Source organism: Neomonachus schauinslandi, chromosome 6, assembly GCF_002201575.2.
Source record: "Neomonachus schauinslandi chromosome 6, ASM220157v2, whole genome shotgun sequence".
Lineage (NCBI taxonomy): Eukaryota > Metazoa > Chordata > Mammalia > Carnivora > Phocidae > Neomonachus > Neomonachus schauinslandi.
The window spans coordinates 129,214,430-129,230,186 of record NC_058408.1 but is presented as its reverse complement, the minus strand read 5'-3'; the positions used below and the strand labels follow the sequence as shown (position 1 = coordinate 129,230,186).

General features: G+C 55.2%; 1 protein-coding gene across 1 annotated transcript in view; it reads left to right on the top strand.

Annotated features, from left to right (window-relative positions):
* SH3PXD2A (SH3 and PX domains 2A) overlaps positions 1–15,757 on the top strand; it is a 237,123-nt gene that overhangs the window by 193,567 nt on the left and 27,799 nt on the right. The window contains 1 exon segment of the mRNA XM_044916140.1: positions 15,050–15,163. Within this exon segment, the coding sequence (XP_044772075.1) occupies positions 15,050–15,163 (114 nt within the window).

The window sequence follows — 15,757 nt, the reverse complement described above, 5'->3', positions numbered from 1 at the left end:
AATGGGGAAGCTTCCCCACTTCTGACCCAGCTGAGGGGACTGTGGTCGTTGCTGTGTCATGAGGCATGGTGGTGACTGTCTTTGGGTACTGGGGCAGGCGGCACCAGAGACTGACAGGAGAAAGGTAGGAAGAGCTCCATCATTGATTGGTGCCCATTGGTGTCTGTCATACTGCCTGAGCAGTCACTAACTGTGCGAGTCTAGAATGACACACCTGGACCTGGGTGACCTCTGGGGCATCTGGGCTAAGGGTATATCTGTTTGGCGTGTGGCCTTTTCTCCTTGGATTTGAGTAGGATCTATACTAGACCAGATCTTAGGAACTAGCAAGACAAGATGGTACCCAGAGACAGGAGAGAGACCGAAAGGGAAACGGGACAGGAAAAGCTCAGGGAGAGAACCTATTCCTAAATCACCACAAACCTGGCTGGGGCTCCAGGATGGTTACCCCAGGATCAGAGTATTTTGGGCTCAAGTTAACCTATTTGCTGCTTTCTAGAGACTCTAAATATCGGAAGGTATAAGAAGAGTGAGAAAGGGATTGCTAAAGCATCTCCTGTGTGTCAGACAGTGAGCCAAACCCCTTTCTTCCTGTAGTCACCACCACTGCCCTATAAAGCACAGATATCATGACTTCCATTTATGAGAAAGCTGAGGCCCAGAGAGTTCAGGATATTTGCCAGCTTCTTCCCTGTACACTCTGCTGCCTCCTGGCTAGTTCTCTGGTTCCTCAGGTCCTGAGTAGGGCACCATGGTGAGGGAAGCTGTTTTGGGCATAGCCTTCTCCCCACCCACCCTCTGGGGGTTGGCGCAGCAGATCTCTGGGGCTGCCCCTGCCAGAGCTCCACATTGTGCCCACCAAGGAGGAGGGCTTTGTGTTTTCTGAAGGAGAAGCCATGACTCCAGTGTCCCAGCGGAGGCCCGCACCAGCCAGTGGGGCTGCTTCGAATGGCTTGGGGAAGGGCTGCTGGTGGCAGCCTGGCCCTCTGCATTCCTCCAAGAGCCTCACCCAGGGTGTGGGCTGGTCCCTGGTGCCTGGCCTGTGGGACCTCCCTGAGCTTTGCTCTTCCATTCCTGTAAGGGGAGAGGCCCAAATGAAAATAGCCCAATCAGGTATACAGGCAGACTGCAAGAGAGCGCTTCCGGGTGGGAGTGTTAGCTTTCTCGATAATCTTGGGCAAGATCTGCAACAAGCCACAAAAATCTCTTGGTCTCAGGTCCCTGTGGGCAATTTAAATCCTCCTAGGTGAGCTGTGAATTTGGGGGGCTGGAGGAGGGAATGCCACCTAGGGGCTGCATCACACTGCTGGACTTGAGCAGGGCAGAAGGCCCCAGGCCAGAGGGAAGAGTGCTGGAAAGAAGCCCACCGCAGACCCTGCACTGACTCCAAGAGCTGGACTCGAGAGCTACTTGAGGATAAGGAAGCAGAAGAGACTGCAGTGTGTGGGTGGAGAAGCCAGGGAGGGAGGAGGACGTCTTATGCCCGGGTGTCCTGGCATTTCATTTTCAACTATTTGCTGAGTCCCTTCTTTGAAAGACGAGGCCTGGGCACAGCGACTGATGGATCCGGGAGATCCACACTTTTGAGGTCTGCTGGGTGTGCACACAAAAAAAGCAAGATAGAGGGCATTTCCTCCCAGGCTGCATGGAAGGCTTGTGTTCAAATTCTGCTCTGCCGTTGGGGAGACAGTATGTGGTCATTTTGATCCTCCGTTTCCAGATCTATAAAATGGGGGTAATATTTGGAAACACATATGGCGATTGGGAAGGTTGAAAACAGTTGTGAAGTGGTGTATTCATTTTCTCTTCCCTGGTAGACAGGGGCGGGCCACTGTCCATTCCGAGCAGTGAGTTGTATTGGCGGGGGCGGGGGGGGGGCGGGGATAGGAGTCCATCAGGCTCCTGAGATCGCTTGGAATAATAACCCATCCACCCCCATCTACCTACAACCCACAGACTTTTCAAAGCATTTTCCCATCTGTTATTTCAGAGGGGTTCTCTAGGGCTAAGTAGGCCAGGCGGCTTTGTTTCCGTTTTTCAGAAGAAGAAACTGAGTTTCAGAAGGGTAAATGGTTGGCATGAGACCTCAGAGCTTGCTAGCGGCCAAGCTTGGATTTGAATCAAGGGGCTGCATATTCTTAACCCAAGGCTCCTTCTGCAAGCTCAGTGTTTCCCAGAGAGTGGGTCCTAGAAACGTGTGATGGACACAGCATTAAATGGCATGGAATCCTGTCACGAGAAGGTTATTAACTTTGACTTCTCTTTTATTCCACGTTGGGTCAAAGCGTCTGTTTGGGGCCTCTACGTTTGCGGATGTTGTTGCCTGCTAGTTTCATTGTTTGCTAGAAAATCTGGCCCTAGCTTTACTTAGTGTCTTGCCTGGAGCTCATCTTACTATCTTACTGGAAGTCTATAGCATTGTGTATGCATTTTTGCAGTTATCTTCTGTTTACGCCAAGGGATATTGGCTTTCCTTGTCATGTAGCATAGGAAAATGCTTTTTTGAAAAACCAAAGTATTTCCATTTTTCTCTTAAAGCAGACACGAGTCCAGGTACCACTTGGATGGTTGCACCGATGTCTGGCACTCACTGATGCCCGAGGTTCGGGAAACGCAGTTAGAGGACCCCAAGCGGGACACTCCTGGGTAACCCCCTTCCCCACAGTCTCTGAGAGTGACACCAGCGGCTCCCAAATCCCAACTGGGAAAGGAGCCTGGAAAAGCATCCGTGTTGGTGGGGCTGCTCCCCACACCGCGACGAGAAATCCACGTTGTCAGAGAACTGTTGACGTCAGGCGGTACAGAATGTTGCAAGGCCCCTATTTAAAATTCCCCAGGAATTAAATAAGGAGGGTTTGGACGGAGGAATGCCCTAGACAAATCGTGGAGTGGGTTTGTTTTGTTTATGGAGATGGTCTTTAAAGTTGAAATTGCCCCCGTTTTATTTTTGCCCCAATTGAAGAGGGGCTGAACTCAGCTGGAAGTGACGGGATGGTTGTCAGCCTAAGGCTTTTAGTTAGAGCCAACTCAGTTCTGGGGCCAAGAAGCTTCCATTGTTGGCAGAAAGAGAAAAGGGAAAAAATACACAAACTCCTACATCTATACTTCTCAGGCACTGAAGTAAGCTAGTGTAAAAATACAGAGGACTCCTCATATTTCCAGTGACGGGTAGCAGCTACAGAGGGTTCCCTCTGCTCTTCTCTCCAGACTGGAAACACACGTGTAAAGTACCAGACACACTGCTAGGTGCTTTCCATTCTTTTCTCTTTGATTTCTCGCCACAACCCTGGTTAGCACATGCTTTGTCATACTCTCGTCTCACTAATAAGGACACTTCCGCCTCTTTCTTCAGCTGTTTTGAATGACCAAATATCACTGTAGCCCAAAGCGGGCTTCCTAAAAATGTTGACCATGTAACACCATGGTACATGGCATGACTTAAGACGATACAGAGCGAGAGTGTTAAATACTTCTGCAACACACCGTGAACGGAGTTTGTCCTGTTCCCATTCTTGTCCAAGCCTTCTGATTTACCTCAGCTTGATGGTCCACTGTCCTTGACCCATCTCCAGTAAATCTCTTTTTGTAACAAAGGGGGAACAGGCTATAGGCGTAGCCCTCTTCAGACCCAGCAGAGCTCGAATTTCCTACATTGCTTTGTTCTCTGTAATTTTATGGTTGGGGCTGGTGGTCCTGTTTATTCATGCTGGTGATCTGAAGTTTCCTAAACAAATTATTTTCTTGGAGTTAGGGGGGGAAAAAAGGCCGTTGCTTTAAATACATATTTACTCTGTGAACCACAGTATACGTACGTAGCACAAGGATATGGCAAAAGCCCTGCAGAGTACAGAGACCGCTGGTCCAAAATCACTCTCTCCTGGCAAAGCCTTTGGGTAAGATCTCACACCAGAAAACGATCAGCCTGAGTGCCCTGCCTTGCTCTGCCATGTGGGCTCAGGGAGGGTGAGAGAGAGAGAAGTAACCTGGAGATGGGGCCTGAAACCACCTGTTAGCCCCCTCCTAGGTTGGGGGGGTGGCGGGGCAAGAATGGGGGGAAGTGAGCCACACCCATGACTGATGAGAACTGAGTCTGATTTGTAGACACTGATAGAATGGACAAGAAGCAGAGAAATTTCCCTGGCTCATCGGTCAGGTGGAAATTTGGGGAACTAATGGAGCAGGTGGTGTTGGTCTTCTTCTGCAAAGGAAGTGGCAGCTGGAGTCCTTCTTAAAGGGAGCTGTGTGGTTGCTGCCCTGGGAGTCAGACCCAGGTGCTAATCCTGCCGCTGTCCCTTCTAAGCCTGGCACCTGGGGTAAGTCACCCAATCCAGGGGTTTCCTCATGCAGCCTAAGATTTCACAGGCCTGGAGACAGAGGACCTCTAGAACTTGCAGTCTGCCCAAACCCCAGGATCTTCCTCATCCTCGCCATCAAGTAGGGACACCCACGCTACCCAATTGCCTGGGACATTCCTATTTGGCACCTAATATTTTGGCTGAGTTGTGAAAAGCACCCTCCTTTCACGCCAGAACTTTGCACAGTATAAGATGATAAGATCGCCTGTCCTCTGGTTTATCTACCCCTTTTCATCTTGTCACAGTTGACCTGTCATTACCATCTGTTCAGAATTTGGGGGGGGGGGGGGCGGGTAGCTTCTGATCCTGGCACAGCTTTCAAGAAGTGCGATGGTGCCCCCTGCTCAGCCCCGCTGCCCTCACCTTGGGACTGATTAAAACATCCCGCAGGACAGGCTCCCGACAGACCCCCTTCTAGGTTGTAACCAGCGAATCATCACACGCTCTTTGGAAGTGGTCCACTCTCAGCTGCGAATTCCCGGCGCAGCGCTGCCGCCCCCAGGGGGTCATGAGAGCCCCAAGGCCTGGATGGCTCAGCTATGACACATCCCAGACCCGCCAGGCCAGCGGTTCCCTCATTATCAGAAGCCAGCATGGTCTGGCCCCCTTCCTTCCTGTTGTGTCTTTCTGCTCAGCGCTGGCTTGGGAATGCTCAGAACCCCCTTGCAGGCTCTCCAGCCATCCCTCGAGGCGTCCATGTTTCACTCCATCAGAACCAGCCTCGAGGTTGCTGATCTCTACTGTGGAATTCACCTTCTCCTTTGGAAGGTGGTACTTTTGCCCATGCTGTGTCCTCTGGCCTTACTCCCATGTCCGTGTCTACCAGGACCCCTGCTGGTGGCCTGGCAGGCTCTCTGTCAAGTGCTCTCCAGACCTTGTCTCAGCACTAGCCAATGAGAGCTTGTGGAGGGCAGCCTCTCAGTGCGACCTCCATCCCCACCCTGGGTCCGTTGGCCCACCCCCCTCCCAGTCAGCACTTTTCAGCATGGGTGCCCTGCTGCCTGAGAGAAGATGCTGGGCCGTGGACAGGAGTCCAGCAGACCCCTTCCCGTCTTGAGTTGGCCTCAGAGTGCTGTGCCCTCTCCCTCTGCTTCCGCTTACCTCCTGCTCTTGCCTGGGACAGGGGAACACCCCTTCTGTTACCCTGAGCATTATTTCAGGCATCCGCTTGTGAGGCTGTAACCTTCCTGATGGGATTCTCAGAAGCTCACTTGTGACATTGAAGGTGAGCACCCCTCTCAAGTTCATCTGGCAAGGCCCGCACCCTGAAGCATCGTGCGCGTTACTGGGTTGGGCCACACGTGCTCGCACCACTCTGCCTGTCCTGTTCCCCCCACCAGGATGCCCCTTCCCTCCCCTCCTCTCCAGATTAGATCTGAGGTTCAGTTCAGGACTCAGAATTCTTCCCTGGCTACTCAGTTTCATCCCTGATGTCTGTAGTTCTTCAGCAAATGTTGTAGCAACGACTGCCACGTCTGGGGCACCGGGCTGTCTGGGTCACCCTGCTGTGCTGTTCCTGGAAGGGCCTTGTGCCATCTTGTATTCTCTGCTTCACCCGGCCCCCCATCCCCACCTGTGTCAGGCACAGAACCAGACTCCGCTTTCAGTAGAGACCTGCCAAGGTCAGGGGCCAATGACAGGGACACCGAGAGACACTCTGTCCTTGAGACTCCAGATACCCAAGACCCACCTGCCTCCCTGCCCAGCCCAGCCCTACCACTAGTCACTGAGGGGCACCAAGGTCATGGTTCCTTCCTTAAAAATCCCTGCAACTTACACTTCAACTTGAATAATAGCGCTTTGGTGAGCCTTGCCAGGAACCAGGCCCGATTCTGAACACTTCTTGTAGGTTAACTCCTGTACCCTTATAACGCTGGGAGATAGACCTACTATAGGTCCGTTTTACAGATGAGATTGAGGCAGTTGCCCACATTCAAACAGCCACTTAGTAGCAGGGCTGGGATTGAAACCCAGGCAGCCTGGCTCTAGAGTCCTTGCTTAAAACCATGGTTCTCTTCTACCTGTCATTTTATCGTGCGCCCCCTCTCTGCTTGCGAACGTTCAGTAGTCAGGCTTTCTCCTGGGTGCCTCACCCACAGCCTCAGCCTTCTGGGCCCGTTCAGTGAGGTGGGCAGGCTGGATCCGAGTTGGGGGAGGGGTGGCAGCAGTCCAGTGCTTGCTGTCTTCTTGCCCTGGACTCCACGGAGCCTTCCAAACTGACGTAGCAGCCTGTGCTAATGGTCTTGGAATCCAGGCCTCAGGCGCCCAGGGAAGGTTCTGGGGCCCCGGTGGCCTGAGAGCCCCATCTGGGGGAAGGGAAGGCCATGGGCAGCAGAGCAGGGATAGGTGCCAGAGACGGAACAAGAAGAAGGGGTCAGGCAGGAAGGCAGGGGCTGTGGGGGGGCATTGGGAGAGACTGGGGGAGCCCTTACCCGCTCCTGTTTGCTTTGGACTGAGGCAGCCGCGTGCTGTGAGCTGGAGTGTGTCTTGGCAAGAGGCCTCAGTGACAGAGCCTTCTGGCCAGGGGAGGCCTGGCTGAGGGTGGGCTGCCTTTCGTTGTTCTTAAAGGCACAGCCTGATAATAGGCAGGCAGCCTTTCCAGTGTCTCTGGTCCCTCTCCGGTAGAAACCTCAGATCTGCCCCAAGGTCATGGCAAAGGGGTCAGGGCAGGTCCAGGGCAGAAGCAGTCCTTTAGGGCCCAGCTTTGTGCCAGGTGTGGGGTGGCCAAGTGGGCCGCGCCGTCCCAGGTGCCTGGCCAGGCCCCCTTCAGCACCCTTCCCCTTCTCGGCACCACCCCTGCCCCCATTCAGGGCTCACAAACCCTCGCCACCTCCCCTTCTCCAAACCACTGCGAGGGAAGAACACGGGAAGCCCTGGACAGAGCACCCCTCAAAGGAGCCGGAGTTGGAGCCGGTGCGCGTCGTGACCGGAGGCCGGCGTTGGAGGCCTGGGACCGTGCCTCTGCTGTCCCTAGCTCCGTCCCCTGCCAGCACACCCTTCCCCTTACCGAGGCCTGGGCGTGCGGGAGTTCCACAGACGCTCCGCTCTGCATTAACCGGTGTCAGACCCTGCGAAGGTCCTGGAGGAAAGGGAAAGAAAAAAGCAAGGCCCAGAAGTAACCTAAAGTCTGCTGGGCTCTCCCAAACTCGGAATCTCATCCTGCCTGTTACTCTGTGGGGGGAGCCCGGCCCTCTCCTGCCGGCCTCAACGCCAGTATCCTGGCTGTACTTAGGCCCATCCTGTGTGCAGGGCGGGGTGGGGGGGAAGCGCCTGAGGCCTGTGTGTGCTCTACAGCGTTCCCATGCCTGGGACGCCAGCACATAGCAGGTGCTTGGTAAGCACTTGGTTATTGAGTGCACCACGTGTCCCCGATGTCAGGCAGCCCTGTAGGCAGATCATAGTATCCTGGTATGATGAGGCCCTGGGGAGGCCAGCAGCCTGTTCCAGGTCACAGCTAGGACATGGTGAAGCCAGGATCCAAACTGAGGTCTTGGAGGAGGGACTAAAGTGCCCATGGGCTGAATCCTGGGGTGAGCAGGGCCAGTAGCATTGGGGGGGGGGGGCAGTCAGGGAAGGCCTCCTGGAGGACAATACCTTGAAGAACAGAGGGGAACTTCAGAGTGAGAGGAAGGAGCAGGGTCTGCCTCCCCCACCAGCTGTTTTGTCCTAGGCTGAGCTGTGACCTCCGAAGACTTTATTAACATCCTAATTGTGTACAGCTGGCCTCCTTTGGCCCTAATGAGCTCAGCATCCTCTCCCATTAAGGAGACCATTGTGGCCTGGTCAGCCTGGGGACAGCAGTGGCCTGGGAGTGCCCGTCACTTCCTGTTGGCCTTGGCCAGGCTCAACCCCCTCTTGGGGAGGTTAAAGCCCCCGGCCCCTGGACCAGGTCCTCCCATCCCCACCTTCTGTCTGTCCCCACCTCTGACTCTGTCTTTTTCTCTCTCTGTGTCTCCATTTCCTCTCCCACTCTTTCTATCCCTCCCCCAATGCCAGTGTGCCAAGCCCCAGTTAGAGTCCATTTTAGAGGGCTTTGAAACTGGCCCAACAGCTGAGGATTATGCTCAGCCTGGAAAGAGGGAGGGTCTGGCTTCTGGGCCTGAGCTTTTCCCTCCTGGGGCTGGGGATCCCCTTCCCCGCCTAAGATGGGTGGTCCCCCTTCCCTGCCCTGAGCTGGAGGTGCAGGCCAGGCTGCCCCGGTGTGGCCTTCTCCCCCCTCAGCCCCTGGGCCATTGTGAAGTGGGTTCTTACTGAGGCCCACAAGCAGGGTTGGCTGCTATGACAAGTGACATTGCTGTTCTTTCTGGGCCTTTGCCCTCTGGAGAAGGCTGGGCCCCAGCCTGTTGCCCAACCTGGCTGAATTACATTCTTCTGGCACATGTGGAGACATGGCCCTCAGAGAAGGAGCAACCAGGCTCAGGCAGCATTCAGGGGACTGGCCAGCTAGGGATTCTTCCAGACAGCTTCTCCAGTCTGGGGACTTAGCTCCAAAGATCACAGCTAGAGCCCCCAGAATGAAGGCTTCTCCTTCACATCCAGTGGGGGGGGGGGGGGCTCCCTTTCCGGGGCCCCTCTGCAACAGTTTGCAGTTTCCCATTCAAAGCAACGGGCATGGTAGCCCCTCTCCTGCCCCTTGCCGGGGGTGGAGGGACATGTCAGCATAAGGGCACCCCAGGTGCCCGGCTGCCAGGCTGGAGTACAGGGGTCTGCTGAGGGGTCTCCAAGCCAGCCCGGGCCCTCTGGGGGGGGTCTCTACCATCTCCTGTTCCACTAAGTTATCTGTTCCCCACCTCCTTCCAAAAAAGAACTTCCTCCCCTTTTGCCTAGAAACAAGGGTTGACTTTTCGGGGCAAGGCCGGGTTTGGCAGCCAGGCAGAACGGCCATCCCCATCTGAGCCCAGCTCTGGCCGCTTCATCAGTCCAATGATGAGTCCTCTCATGAAACCTCAGTAAATTTCCTCTCCCAAGAATGAAGGCTGAGAGGATGGGAAAGGCTAGCAGAGGCCAGCTTGGAGTGTGGACCCACTTTCCTGGGGACATGAAAAACGCCGAGGCGACTCAAACTGGTCCCTGGGCATCCGTGAGTGTTGGCCACCTGACCCTCCACATCCTGTGGCTTGAGTCCCCTGGTAAAGCTCATAGCTTCCGTTTAGGGGGCACCTATGTGCCAGACCCTCTGTGATGTTCTTGGTCTTCTCCATCCTCCCACTAGCCTGCAAGGCAGATGGTAGTCTTACCGTTTTACAGATGAAGTCCTTTTACAGCTTCAGTCCCTTTCCTGAGGCCACAGGGCATGGAAGTGGCAGAGATGGGATTCAGACTCAGATCTTTGGCTCCAGCACTTAGGCTCTGTGCCTCAGTTTCCTCATCTGCCTGGCTGCTTGCTGCAAGCTCAGTTCTGCCCTCAAGACAAAGCAAACGTATTTATAGGCTCAACAAGACCAATACTCCAAGTGCATGAGCCGCTGTGAATTGTGGGGTTGACGCTTGGGACACTGTTGGGATTTGGAGATCAGTTAGGGAGGGCTTGCTGAGGCAGTAGGACAGGAGAGAGGAAGCTATTGGACCTCTGTTCTGGGGGACTGTGTGAGCTGAAGGACAGGAGCCAGGCTGAGGATAACCCTGACATGTATGGAGCAAGGAGGGAAACCCCAGAGACCTCTCCCCTCTGGCCCCATTTCCCACCATGCTTGCTATCACGAATTGCATCAGCTAAGGAAAGAGTAAGAGATTGCTCCTCCCGTTCTTCTGGAACCCCTGAAGGCAGCCCCCAGACTCCACAGATTATAACTACATGGGTGTGTGCGCGCGCACACACACACACACACACCCCACCCCCCACCCCACCCCCAAGCCCATTCACCAAGCTGTATTGAGTGTCTCCTGATCTACTCTGCAGGCAAAGACGCCACCTGGCCACCCCTGGGTGCTGTTAGTTTAGGAGAATACTGAACAACCACCACCATATTGGTAACAGCTCAAGGTTTTTGACCTCCAACTCTGTGCTAGGCCCCAAGCTAAGCTACTTCTATCTCATTTATCCACTTCAACAACCTTAGGAGGTAAGCGCCATTAATTATCCCCATATCAGGGAGGGGAGACTGAGGCTCGGAGAGATTTACTGATTTGCCCAAGATCACACAGGAAGTAGCAAGCCAGGACCTGAATTTATGTCTTTCTGACCCTAGATCCCTAGTTATTACCCTCTACTTCCAAAGGACCCTCCCGTCTACACACTCAAGTACACACAGCCCCGCGTCCCTGCTCATCCTGTACACACACAAATGACATACGAAGCGACATGTATCACGTACCCGTTGTCCAGGGGCACACGTGCTCAAGGAGTCGCCTCTACCCTCGTGCACACAAGGCAGATAAATTCCTTATCCACTTCCGTGGTGGTTAAGAATGTGGTTCCTGGAGCCCGACTGCCTGGGTTCATTGGGGTCCAGCTCTGCCTCTTCCTAATCATGATCTCTGCCTCAGTGTCCTCATCTGTAAAGTGGGGATGATGATGACAGTAACACTTCACAAGATTCTTGAAGATTAAATAACGTATGTAAAGTTAGCGCCTGACCATAATCATCATCACAAGAACAAAGGCACACACCCACGTGGTATGCACATGGGCATAACGCACCTCCCGTGTACTCAAAGATACAAAGCCTTGTCCACACCGACCCCCACATGCAGCCCACACACTGTCCGCCTCTGTGGAAAAGAGAATGCCATGGGCACTGGAGGTGAGCCTGGGAGTCCCATAGGGCTGGCTGATGCCTGAGCCCTCTTGGCCAGCTGGGCCACCCCCAGGGGTTCAGGCTCCAATTGCTCCTTGGGGGAGTAGCAGGGACTTTGGTCGGGAGCCCCGGTTATAGCAACTGACGTCTGAGCTGCTGGCCTCTGGGAGAGGCTTGTCAGCAGCTGTGGGTGGGCACGGGCCCAGGGAGCCCGGGCTCCAGGAACCACATTCTTAACCACCACGGAAGTGGATAAGGAATTTATCTGCCTTGTGTGCACGAGGGTAGAGGTGACTCCTTGAGCACGTGTGCCCCTGGACACTGACACATGTGACCCGTGCCAGGGCTCCTGGGAGGTCTGCATGGAGCTGGGGTGGGCCCCTCTGCCCACATTCACCCATGCCCACCTGGGCGGTGTTTGAGCCTGTCCTTCTTTGCTCGGTGGAGGTGCCCACAGCCAGGCCAGCAACAGGCAACTCTGCAGGGCCTGAGGCAGGTGGGACCTGAGACTCGGAGCCACTCAGCCTAGCTCTGCACATTTCAGGGCTGGAGTGGAAGGCCAGGCCAGTGTTCTCAGCAAAACTGTCAAGGACTCTGGGGGAAAGGAGGGAGCAGGATGTACAAGGAAGGCTTCTCGGAGGGTGAAATGAGATAGGGGAGACAATGCTGGCAGAAAAGGGACCTGAGCCCTGGGATTATGAGGCCCTTGGATACAAGGGGAAAGGGGTTGGTCCCCAATATGGCCCTGGGGGGAGAGGGAGAAAACAGGAGGTCAGTAGGCTGATGGACTCACTTCACGCCAGATGAGGACAAAGGCAAGCTCAGTTGGGACTGATGGAGAAATCTCTCCCTCCCACCCCCTCCTTCCCCCACCCCAGCCCTCCTGGTGCCCACACAGGGGCTTGCCTCCTTTGCCTCAATTAAGGATGACTTTGGAGCCCAAATTCCAGAAACAGAAGGCTTTGACTGCGGCCACCCAGGAGACCACCAAGTTGCCTGCTTTCCTGGGAAGCCCTGGCTCACATGAAGAAAGAAGGGCACACTCTCCCGGTGGAGACAGAAAGGGACTGTTTCAGAGGGTGGAGTTGGCAGTGGTACACCTTGGTACAGAAGCAGCTGGGAGGGGCTGCGAATGGAGGGGTCTTGGCAAATCCTCACCAAGACACATGCTTCCCAGTTAAACTGTTTCTCGGGCACATCCCCGTTTTTTCCGATGACTGTAAGATCCCTGGCTCCAGCCCAGGCCCATCCTGGGGAAGCCCTCTCCTGGGAAGCAGAGCTCCCCTTTGAGGGCAGGCCTTCAGGGTATGTCCTTAGCCCACTGGGATTTGGCTTGGCTTTGGGGGCAGAACTGGGGGTGGTCAGGTCGGTGAGGGCCTGGAGGTATGGGGACCAAAACCTGTGTGCTTTTGGCGCTGGGGCCTGGCCCTGGGGAGCACGGGAGAGCCTCAGTCTTTAAGACCCGCCCAAAAGTGACTCCAAGTTGGGAATTGTGACTGTTCTTTGGGGGCTCTTGGAGGTTATCATGGTGAGTGGGAATTTGGGGAGGTACTGGTTACTGAGAGTGGCTCAGAGGGCTCTGTCCTACCAGCTGAGGTCTGTGGTGGCAGGTGCCCCGTGGACTTGGCATTTCATCTCCAGATTTGACTCACCATGGCGGACCTTCAGTCATGAACCTTGGTGGTTGCTGGGTAGAAATGGCATTAGTGAGGACACTCCAGTCCTGTGATTGAAATCTGCTCTGGCTTAAATAACACGGAAGGTCACCAGCTCACTGCAATTAGGGAGTCCAACAGGGTGGTCCAGCTTCAGCCCACTTAGAACCTGAAGCTCGAACAATATTAATCAGGACTGACTTTCTCCATCTCTGGACTGTGACGCTGCTTCACTCTCAGGCCATCTCTTCCCACATAGCCCTGCATTTCCTGGTTTACAGGGGACTTAGCCTTCAGATCACCACAGCACCCGTGTCGGTTCTTGAGAAAGCCCCAGAACCGTTCAGTGTGCAGGGAGAGGACAGATCCGTCAGAAGATGATTGACCGGGCACGCCCACTCCTGCGGTCCAAGAGGCAGAGCTACCTTTGTGGTAGAAAAGCTCTATGAGATGGGAACCCTATTCCATGGCCTCTGGTCAGGCTCTGTGGAAGAGCCCCCGGAAACGGCTGGAATTCCAGACAGTGCTCCCCCAGAAGCCAAGAGAAGGGGAAAAGACCCCTGCGAGTTCATGCCTTCAGGTTTCTTTGGGGCTTCCATCAGCCACCGCCTTGGAAGCAGCCACACGGCTCTGGCCTGGGCTCCTAGGAGAATAGCAGTGCTGCCCCAGGGAGCCCCCTCAGTGGCCCAGAATGTGCACGTGCCACCCGCCCCCGCAATCCCACTCTGGGGAAAGACCGACTCTGGCAGGGGAGAGAATGGAAGGGGGGAAGGCCTCCACCCTGGGTTCCAGAGGGGACAGTGACCCAACAAAGGCCCCTGAGCTAAAGAGGCCTGGGCCTTGAGCTTCCAGACGGCTCGTCCAAGGCTTTTCCTGTTTGTTGGTTAAAACTGGGGTTTTTTAGAGCAGTTTTAGGTCTAGAGCAAGACTGAGCTGCAGAACAGAGGTTTCCTGTGTGCTTCCTGCCCCCACGCATGCAGAGACCCCCCCCCCCTTTCAGAGTGGTTCACTTGTTATGGATGAACCTGTGCTGACATGCCCCAGTCACTCAGATCCGTAGTTTACATTAGGGTTCACTCTCGGTGCTGTGTGGACAAGCGTGTAATGACACGTATCCGTCATCACGGTATCGTACAGACGTTACCGTGTCTCATGGGCTTTGCAGAGCTGCAAGCAGTGTTGTGGAGCTCCTGGGAGGGCGGGGTGCCATGGGCATTCGAGACTGCATCACAGGCTGTTCACTCTCCCACGCCTGTCCCATGGGGCAGCGGGGACCTAGTGGAAGACCTAGGAGGTGGCTCAGGGGGCCGAGGGCCTGCGCAGGGGTGGCGCTGTTTTCCTCGGTCCCTCAGGCAGCCGCCTCTACCTCCCAGAGAGGAGCAGCCGGGAGGCTCCCAGTGGTCCCCCTTCCTGGGCAGCCACTCCCTGCCGTGGGCAGCGATGGGGTCACATGCTGCCCCAGGAGAAACCCAGGATCTCTTGCCAGGGCACTGTCCATATTTGGAAACAGAGAGCTCAGTCATGGACAAAAAAGAGAATCGGTGCCAGATCGCTTTGGGGGTAGAGCAGGATCGGAATGGGATGGGGGCGAAGACAAGATCCCGTGAAGAGTACCGTCTGGGAAGAGACTGAAGGCAGTGAGTGGAGTCCCGGGACCTGGGTGCTCAGAGTATTTTGCTCAGTCAACATTTGTTTAAATGATGAATGAACCAACGAATGAGAAAGAAAAGGAGTGAGCTTTTATCATTTGGCCGCGACCGTCAGGGGTCATTCAGGGGTGCGGTGCCCACTTAGTGTGACTGACATGTCAACACAGTTAAGGGCGGCTGTGAGTAGCACCGACGTGTAAATGCCACTGACCCGTGATGGGGAAAGGGGCACGGCGACCACCCACAGGTCACCGTGACACATGTATCTCTGGATCCCTCTGAAAGCAGAGAATGCCAGACTCCCAGCCACACCAGGAGTCCTGCTGGGTTTCAGAGACCTCGAATGGTCTCTGTGTTTAGCCGGAGCTTCCTTGGCCTTTCCTGCAGGGTGATTTTCACACATTTGATATGTCCCTGTTTCATTTTCATTGTTAAATTTTTCCATCGAGCATCAAGTGTAAGTGTGGATCACTCCTCTTGAGGAGTGCCTTGGCTTCTTCTTAGTGTGGCTTAGGCTTCTCGAGGCCGGACGTGAGCCAGGCATTTGCCGGGTGCCCAGGCCGTCTGGCTCTGTGCCCTGGCCCCTCCCCCCCCCCCCCCCCCCCCCTCCCGCTGGGCGTTCATGACTGTGTTCTCTCTTGTCTCCTCTGCAGGCTGGTGGTTTGTGAGCACCTCTGAGGAGCAGGGCTGGGTCCCTGCCACCTACCTGGAGGCCCAGAATGGTACTCGGGATGACTCAGACATCAACACCTCCAAGACTGGGGAAGGTGAGGGCCTGCAGGTTCAAGGGGAGGGGGAATAATGAGGCACATGTGGGGAGCAGGCTGCCTCGAGATCCTCAGGGATTGGTGCCCACCCCATTTCTGGCCCTTGGAGTGAACCCACTTCCTCTGGAGGTAGCTTTCCCACTCTTGTCCCTAAAATCATCAGAACCCCTCAAAGGAGCGGGGCCATGTCCCAGGTCTGTCCCTGCTGGCCCTGCATGGGACTCACATTAGAGGGAAAATTTCCCTGGAGTGTGGATCTCAGGCTTTGGCAACTTCGGGGCAGAGACTGGAGAGAACAGTCTTAGGACTAGACCCCAAAGCTCCCTTTCTCTGCAGAAGCCCTCAGTTCCTCTGGGGGACCCCACAGACACCCCCACCTTTGCCTCCCCGACCCCACATGGTGCTCTGTGCCGCAGGGATGACCCCACAGGGCTGTGTGCACACAGTTTCCGCTCTGGGTGTCTGTTACCCTGGCCAAGAGTGCAGACACAGAGAGCAGGTCTGAGTCATTTCTCAGTGTAGCAGGAACCACAAGGTGGCCCTTGCACCACTAGCCCCTCTGATTAGCTCTGGCCTGGTGGGGTTTTTCTGGCT